The following is a 9,114-nucleotide window of genomic DNA, read 5'->3' on the forward strand; positions in this document are numbered from 1 at the left end:
CCAAAAGGTACTGTGACCTTTTCAAATCAGCAACTTGACTTGACGCACAACCATCTCACAACTATGATATGCGTGTAGAAGAGGATTTGATATCAAAGTGTTTCACTAGTGAGTGCACCCAATAATCCAGAGCACAAGTGTATCACCTTATATTATCTACAGGGTGTTTCAACAGTTGGAAAACAAGCTTAACATCCTCTTATTGGCAAATTCCGGTCGACAAAGAATGAATTGGCGGCCTGCTGAGAAAATCTAGGAACAGAAGGAGGAGAAGAAAAACCTTTGTTATTTCTTTAGCAAAAGAATCTTGCTCCTTCCTCCATCTTGCAATCAGGAAATTGTTTTATTTATTTCTCTAAATTTTTCACAAACTTATCAATTCCAATAGGTATTTCATCTTGACCTTTCCATTATTATTCTTATCTCTTTCAAGAGTATTTACCCTTTCAAATAGCACAAATCGAATATCAACATAAAATAATTTTCCCATCAGACTTAGACTTCTTAATTCGAATAGAATTCGGTGCAATGTGCCAAGAATTCAATTCTAATTTTTCGTCCAAAATGACAACGTGAGGAGAAAAAAAGAAATGAATTATGTGTTTTATCAGGGAACATCTTTGTTAAATTTAGATGAGGTGTCAAAAGGGGTTAATAATGTGTTAGGACTGTTAGGAGGAATCCAAGGGACCGAGAGGCAAAATTGGAAATTTGGACGAATTCAAAAAACTATAAAAACCCGCCCGAATTCTAACTGCTGCTAAAACAACCTAGAATACATTTTAAAGCGACAATTTTGCATAATTTGCATTGATTTTGTTTGTAAATTTGTCTGTTCCACCATATAACTCAAGAACGGGTTTGTCGGATTTTGATAAAATTTGGTAGAAATTTGTTCAACACAGAGGAAGTTTTCTCATTCGATTATGGGTTCTGACCTTAGGGGACCCGCAGAGGCCGCTTGTAAGAAACGTATATTTTAAGAAAGTTATTTCCCAATAACTCGTGAATAACCTTGTTTTTTTTTTTGTTTTTTTGTTTTTTTTTTTTTTACTATTTGCCTCTTCGAAAATGAACCACCAATGATGATAATATTTTAATTAATTTCCCTTCCATTGCATCATTGTACTCTGCCGCATATTGTTTTGATTCTCCAGTTAATTAATTTCCCGTCCATTGCATCATTGTACTCTGCCGCATATTGTTTTGATTCTCCAGGGTGACCCCAAAATATCCTACTGCATTTCTGACTCAAAAGGTCCGTTTCTTTTTCAAATTATTAGAAAAATAGACAATGAGTACAATGAAAACTGCAGTTCAAGGTGAATCACTGGCTTTTTCATCTAGACAGTGGTAAAAGCACTTTGAATCTACCAGTTCTCAATAGATCATTAATGTTAAGCAACGTTGCTCGTGATTATGATCAGGAGAGGTGGCCTTCCCGTCTCGAAATTTACGAAACGAGAAATGGATTTTGATCAGAAATTGTGGAAAAATTGAAAGACGAAAATTCTCGTCTCGTCTTGAGGGTTTCAAGTTTTCAACGAATAGCGTGATATTACGTCTGAAAGGGTTGCCTTTTACGTGACGAAAAGTAAATTTCATGTATTTTAATTAATTTGAATGAAAAATGACACCCAGTAATACCTATGTATATCCAAGCCAAATAGTGCTAATTGATATCGTACATCATGCCTGTCATAAGATAAGATAGCATCATCTGCAGTAAGCACAGTACCATTCCAGTAGGTTAGGACTACCTACATAAATATACCTAAAGGTACTTGGAAGAGCTACTGGAGATAAATAAGTAATATGTACCTATACCAGGGATTTCCAACTTCCATGTGTATGTGGGCCACATGCTACATGGGCAGGTACTTCGGGGGCCACATACAGCAGGCCCGTATCCAGGATTTTCTTGAGGGGATGGTGGGTGAATGCTCCAATTTTGGAGTCCACCTCATAGTAAAAGAGCAGAAACATTAATTAAAGCTCAAGTGTGAACAGGCCCATAAGACTATGTAGCCCTCAACATGAAAACTGCCGTATACGAGCTTCGCTGGTCACATGTGGCCCGCGGGCTGCTAGTTGGAAATCGCTGACCTATACTTGGAAGCTTAGAACAGCTTCCAATACTGCAAATAAATGAGACTGAAGGGCAAATGGATTAGCCAGAAGCCTGAAGTCAGAAGGTGGTAGCTGATGTGTCACGCACGGTGATAGCAGCTATTAGTTAAATAATGCCACACACTGCTACATGGGACCAGAAAGACCAGTCATTTGAGACCTCTTGGACCTCACTCCAACTGTCAGTTATGGCCGATCTTACCACTAAGAGTTAACACAGTGTCACGGGTTTTCTTTGACGTCACCCATTTGATTTACACAGGGCAGTATTTCTTAAACTCACGTCACGTGAGGTGATGGTAGCGTGGCTATGCTGAACGAAATTACCTACAATATTATGGGGAAACTTTGAACTACGTATACATCTTTCTGACTCCCCATGACTTGGTAGTGTGTAGAGTTTTTTGGTGGTAGGTATCCAGGTATAATGTTGGGATGACGCCTTTCTTGGCAATTCCTTCAATGTCCCTGAGAGGTTTAACTGGAAATTGGAAACAATCTATTCGAACTCAACACTAACTAAAGGACATTGAAGAGATCACCTCAACAGAGAAAGAATCCATCTCATTACCACGATCGAAATGTTTGAAATCATTAGAGACAAACAAGATCAAACAAAAGAAACATGAAACATGTATCCACCATTCAAAGAACAATGTAAATACCTTTGCCGTAAACAACATATGGAGATACCGACAGAGGCACATATTGAATCTATGGACCTCTAGAAGTTTAGAAGCACACAAAATAAACATCAAAATGAAAATACAAAATAATGATATCAAGAAAGAGCCCACATAACCACCAACACTCAAATATTCCAGAAACACAGCAAAACACCTCGCGCTCGGGGAATGTATTTTGAAAACACGTATCCACCATTCAAAGAACAATGTAAATACCTTTGCCGTAAACAACATATGGAGATACCGACAGAGGCACATATTGAGTCTACGGACCTATAGAAGCACACAAAATAAGCATCAAAACGAAAATACAAAATAATGATATCAAGCAAGAAAGAGCCCACATAACCACCAACACTCAAATATTCCAGAAACACAGCAAAACACCTCGCGCTCGGGGAATGTATTTTGAAAACAATTTATTTTTTATCATCAACCGTGCCAAAACATATCTAAACAATGTTGGAGGAGAAGATGGTGGAATGGCGTTCACACCTTCATGTTATCATAAAAAAAAAAACGAAATTCTTATCATTTATTTATTCATTAGGTTGGTAAATTGTGTATCAAATTTAATGACGTTTTCCTCTTATCGATAGCGAAATTCTTATCATTTATTTATTCATTAGGTTGGTAAATTGTGTATCAAATTTAATGACGTTTTCCTCTTATCGATAGAGGAAAACGCCGAATTTTGAACTTTTCCCTGATTCTAGTAGGTACGCTTATCACAACTTGAAAGAAATGGCGGCTCAGGCAGGGAAATTTTGATCGTGTGTTTTTAGCAAACAAAGAAACATCCTAGCAAACAAGATTCTAGAAGTAGCAAAATATAGCAAGTCAGCAAACAATCGAAATTTTGCGTTACAACAAGGAGGAAGAAATGGTAACTAACCCTAATCAGCTAATCATTAATCCACATTGAAAGATTTGAAGTAAGAAAGAAAGAAAGAGCAAGGCAACTTTTCTCCTTCCTTCAAAGTCTGATCTTATTCAATGTCTAGTCTTATCAATTCACTGTAATAAATTCACCATAAATTGATCACTATCCTAAGGCAACTCATAAACTTCATCCGACAACCAATCAGATGCTAAACTGTTGTCACAGGTACTGTCACTTAATGACAAGTGTTGACTGGTCATTTTGAATCAATTGCCACCTGATTTACATATCCTTTACATCTGTTTCCTACACCATGTCTAGCTGATATGTTTTGTCTATATTGAGTTATATTATGTTTATTTTGTAACTCATGATACGCTCATTATATCCCCTATTCAATGCAGGGCCTTATTTAGAGGGCCTGGGGCCCCCTCGGGCTTTCATTCTGGTCCCTTACTATTTGCCGGACTCGGAAAATTTGGACCCCTCCTGGTAAATCACTTTTTCTACTCTTGGCCCATCCTGGTAGCCTGGTACCTGGTACATCACTCTTTGGACTCTTGAGCTCTCAGGTGGTACACAGTACTCAAAAGTTTGGGAACCCGTGCTGTAGTTGATGGGTCTCCTAAAAATACGATTCTTCTATGTACGGTGGTTTCCTCCAGATTTGGATACATTACATAGAAATGAGGGTCTTTCCTGACGAAATTCCTGCAAGCGGAGTCCAGTATGTAGGACTTTTGCAGCCATCAATCCCCCCTAAATAAAATCCTGGATACAGACCTGTTTCAATGCAAATTTTACATGCAAGTAGGTGTTGATTAGCTCAAACATTACGATACAGTTTATGGAGTTTCGCTTACCATGGCGAATTAAATTTATCTAAATGAGCAATAACTCACGTATTTTATTCATCTTTTATTGAGGATGCCGTGGTCTCAATTAAACGTTTGCTGAGATTCTTGTTAGGTTACAGAATATTGGTGAAGTAGGGGTATCGTAGAAGCCTAACCCATCCTTTAGGGCTGTCTAGCCCCTACACCTCAGCCTCAGATTGGGCTTTTTATTTCAAAAATTTTGGAAAAAAAATAGCGAGAGGAGCACTACCGCCAGTGCAGCTGATGCAGCTCAACTTGCAGATTGGGCTTTTTGTGTATGGAGCTAAGCAGAGGGGTACCAATTTGATTTTAATCTCAATATGTTTGCTGAAAGAGTGTTCACTCCCTTTTCCGCCATCTGAAAGCTATCAAACGGCACAGTATGGCTAAGCCTTTCCTGGCTAAAATCCTTCTTTTTCCAACGGTCCATTGAGGTGTTCGAATTACCCGAGGAAAAATTTAATGGCTCACATGAAAATTTGCATCAGTATTTGCAGTACGACAAGCAGTGTATGAGTATGGACGTAATCGAAGAATTTGCAAATGTTAACAATTTTAACAAGGCGATGTTCGATGATAATAAAATCAAATGTGATACTTGTAACTTGGTCGAAAACATATCCGGTATGGATTGTGACGTAAAGGAAACAATTGACAATTTGGAACATAGCTTGGAGACGCACAAAACATAAACTTAGCTCAGCTCCACGAACAAGCACGAGAATTACAAGGAAAAAATTGTACCAACCATATTAAAACTCGCGATAAAAAGCTACTTTATTACCTCCAATAATAGTAAAAGACAAAAAGAAAAAGTAGTTTGTTTAAAAGATCCCTGATAAAAATGAAGAGAAGAAAATGCGACCGAAATGAACTCTCCAGCATTTCCAGAATGCTTTCAAAGAGATAACGAAGTTATTCACTTGACTTTCTCCAGGAGAGGGGAGACAAGATTGAATGTTTCCGAACTAATTATTCCCAATTCAAATTTTACTTTTGCATAAATTGTTCCAATATAACTTCAAGATTCGTCGTCATCGGGACCTTTTTCCCTTTCAAAAGCCCTCCAACTTCTCTTCCACTCTTTCTTCAAACTCTTCAGACTCGAAATCTTTTTCATGGTGTCCACGACTGTCCAGACGATTTTGGACAATTTGACTTCGCCTGACAATTGGACGCTGGCGATTGGTGCTGCTGAAAACGCGTCGCTCCTCAACTTGACCAACTCGTCTTTCGTGCCGAAAATCAACGGCTTCGATGATGGACCTCAGTTTCCGGCCTACATTCGAACCCCGTCCATGGTAAGGATTTTGTAGTATTTTTCACGTTCAGTATTTTGTAGTAGGTATTCTCTTTGGTTTCAATAATTCTCTTTAGATATTTTACGGCCTGTCCGATAATCGAAGAGAATTCAATATCTACATAGCAAATAGAGAAAATATCTCTTTTATCTGCCCTACACCAGAGTGATGGTCTCTAATCATGTTTAATTGAATCGTCCTGAACCGCAGTCAACCATCGTGAGGACTTGTTCTTGTACTTTTCAAGCAGAGAGAACCCTTTGAAACTAGGCTGGTTAGGCTTAGCTGTTCTTCTCCTACTTATAGTCGCATAGCCAGACTATAGTCTACTCTCTGTTTAACGTCCCCTAACTAGACAAACTTGTATCCTTCCATGTGTTTCAGGTGCTGTGCTCCATCATCCTGTGTATCGGCGTCCTGGGCAACATCATGGTTCCGTGCGTCATTCTCAAGAGCAAGGACATGCGAAACTCGACCAACATCTTCCTCATGAACCTGTCCATCGCGGATCTGATGGTGTTGCTGGTCTGCACGCCCACCGTTCTCGTGGAGGTCAACTCGAAACCGGAGACGTGGCAGATGGGCGAGCATATGTGTAAGTGGATACTTTTGGTCTTTTCTTGCATGATGTCTTCGAGGGTATAGACTTACTTGGTGCCTTCTAAGGTCTAAAGAGGTGCTCTATTAAAATATTAGTATAATAAACCTGCCTCGGTAGCGTAGTGGTCAAGACGCTCGCCTGGTAAACAGGAGGGCGTGGGTTCGATCCCAGCCGAGGCATGGAATTTTATCCTCATTTATTTGAGATTTTGACCACATAATAATGGAGCTCTAAGGGTTAGGTGGTAGAAAACGCCTCCGGCGTTAACCTCGCCTAGTGGTTACCTTCCACTCAAGAGTCTATTATTATTATTATTATTATTATTATGAAACTCTGGATCTGCCCAGGGAAGATGGCGGAGATGATGTAAACTTTCTACAGGAACACAAGTCGAAGGAAGAGTACCTGTTATCATGTCTACAACTAAAGCGTTTGCCTGGTACTTGATGGACGTGTCGAATCTAGATGTGAATGTGAAACTAGTCTGACCCTTTACATGGCTGCTAGAATCTCCAATGCCTTTGACTGAGGCGAATACCTTGTGCAAGGGAAGACCAAGTTTCCTACAACAAGAAGAAGTGATCAAGTTACAAGAACTAGCGCTATCAAGAATAACACGAGCTGAATGCGCGACGCCACTACTATTCAAAATGTAAACTTGAGCTGTAGGTAACAAAACTATTTGAGATGAATGACTATTACTACTATTAGTGTTCAATGATTGTAATGCACAAAATGATTTTTCCTGACTACTATGATGAGGAGTTGACACAACAGGAACGGGTTCAGGAGGAGGTACCTGTGTGTTTGTGTTGGCTACTTGATGGAAATGTAATAAAGTGCTATGACGCTGATTGCATTTCTTGCAATTATATTTGGACTTACAATTCTTTACCTTGTGCTGAGAATGCAGACAATTGATGCAGAAACCCTTGTCGCGTACGAAATGATAACGCTCTTCAGGGCTTTTATCTAAGAAATGTCTACAACTAAATAGAGGATGAGCAGGTGTCATTTTACAAAATTGACAAGAAGACGAATCCGAATGTTTTACCATGAATGTTTGACCAACCTTACCTTTGTTAGGGGGAGAAGTTTTCTGGCTAGTAGAAGCAACGACCTTACTAGGACCAGATGTAGGTACTTCTAAACGAGTCAATATTTTCACCTGATCTTTGAGAAAATTATGTACCTTGCTGAAAGTCGGAATCTCACCACTCTTGAGTGACATTTCGAAGAGACGCGCCGTCTCACTATCTATCTTACTAAGTGTAATATGAGCGAGCATGAAGTCGGAGAGGGAGTCCAAATCCACTTTCTTCAAAGCCAAAACTGAAGCACACAACTCATCTATCAAACTATTCAACTGATCAGGAGACTCCCCTCAACAAAGGAATTTCAAAAAAATACGGTTAGCTCAGTGGTAAAGAACTAGCTTGCCATGCAGAAGGTCTCGGGTTCAGTCAGCCATCGGCCCACCCTCGGCAAAAAATTGTACTCGTTTTTCGATTGCAAATATTTCAACGGGTTACTTTCTGGTGTTCTTGTGTTGTCCCAGCACATAAAAGGGAAGTATTGTGTCTCTTTTCGCCCATATAATCACCATTTGTGTAGACATGTGGATATCAAATTCGAGGAGTAATAACCTGAGTTTTTTGGAAAATCATTGAACTCTTCCTCTGGGAGTGGGAAGTATTGTGTCTCTTTTCGCCCATATTATCACCATTTGTGTAGACATGTGGATATCAAATTCGAGGAGTAATAACCTGAGTTTTTTGGAAAATCATTGAACTCTTCCTCTGGGAGTGTCAGGTCTTTCAGTGAGTCCAATAATTAAAGTTATTGCTTTGAGACATGAGACATCCATGTAAAGGTTTACCAGTTCACCTCACACAAGATATTAGCAATCAGCACACACCTGTAGACAAGGTGACTCCAGTCTCCATGGAGCATTGGCATCAGAAAAATTAAAAGAAAAATAAATCACCATGTGAAGGTTTACCAGTTCACCTCACACAAGGTATTAGCAATCAGCACACACCTGTAGACAAGGTGACTCCAGTCTCCATGGAGCATTGGCATCAGAAAAATTAAAAGAAAAATAAATCAATACCTTAGCAAAAATAAATAAATAGGTACTTAAATAAGTAGATACCTCTCCCTCCCGTCCTCGACAGCAAGGGTCTCTGGAAATGTTGACCCTTCTATAGAGCACTAACTTAGTCCAAAAATGATAGTGTAGTTCAAATTTTAATGCTCAATATATCGGAAAAGACTATCCATCGGAATACAGAAGAAATGGGAGGAGAATGCGGAGAAGTCAGAGTAGAAAAGATTGAAAAGGAGATGACAAAAAATTGAGAACTTTGAAGAAGTCAAAGAAAAAAAAAAAGGAAGAAGAAGAGTAAGAAGAGGAGGTGTGTCAAGAAAAATAAATAAGACAAGAAGAGAGCTAGAAGGAGAAGAAGAAGGAAGAAGAAGAGTAAGAAGAGGAGGTGTGTCAAGAAAAATAAATAAGACAAGAAGAGAGCTAGAAGGAGAAGAAGAAGAGAAGGAGAGGGCATTGAGGGCAAAGCGATTATAGGAGAACATAGATAACTCAAAGAAGCAGCAGCATCAGAAGAGGAGGAAGAAG

The 9,114-nt window shown here is 39.1% G+C and overlaps 1 protein-coding gene across 1 annotated transcript; it reads left to right on the top strand.

Annotated features, from left to right (window-relative positions):
- Window positions 1-5,035: 5,035 nt before the first annotated feature.
- LOC103519012 (neuropeptide Y receptor type 1-like) lies at window positions 5,036-6,473 on the top strand (the record flags this gene model as incomplete). Its single annotated transcript, XM_008484091.2, has 2 exons — window positions 5,036-5,878; window positions 6,263-6,473. Coding segments are annotated over exons 1-2 (394 nt in total), but the record flags the coding sequence as incomplete, so codon positions are not given.
- Between the last annotated feature and the right edge of the window lie 2,641 nt (window positions 6,474-9,114).

This window comes from Diaphorina citri, unplaced genomic scaffold, assembly GCF_000475195.1.
Source record: "Diaphorina citri unplaced genomic scaffold, Diaci psyllid genome assembly version 1.1 scaffold2482, whole genome shotgun sequence".
Taxonomy (NCBI): domain Eukaryota; kingdom Metazoa; phylum Arthropoda; class Insecta; order Hemiptera; family Psyllidae; genus Diaphorina; species Diaphorina citri.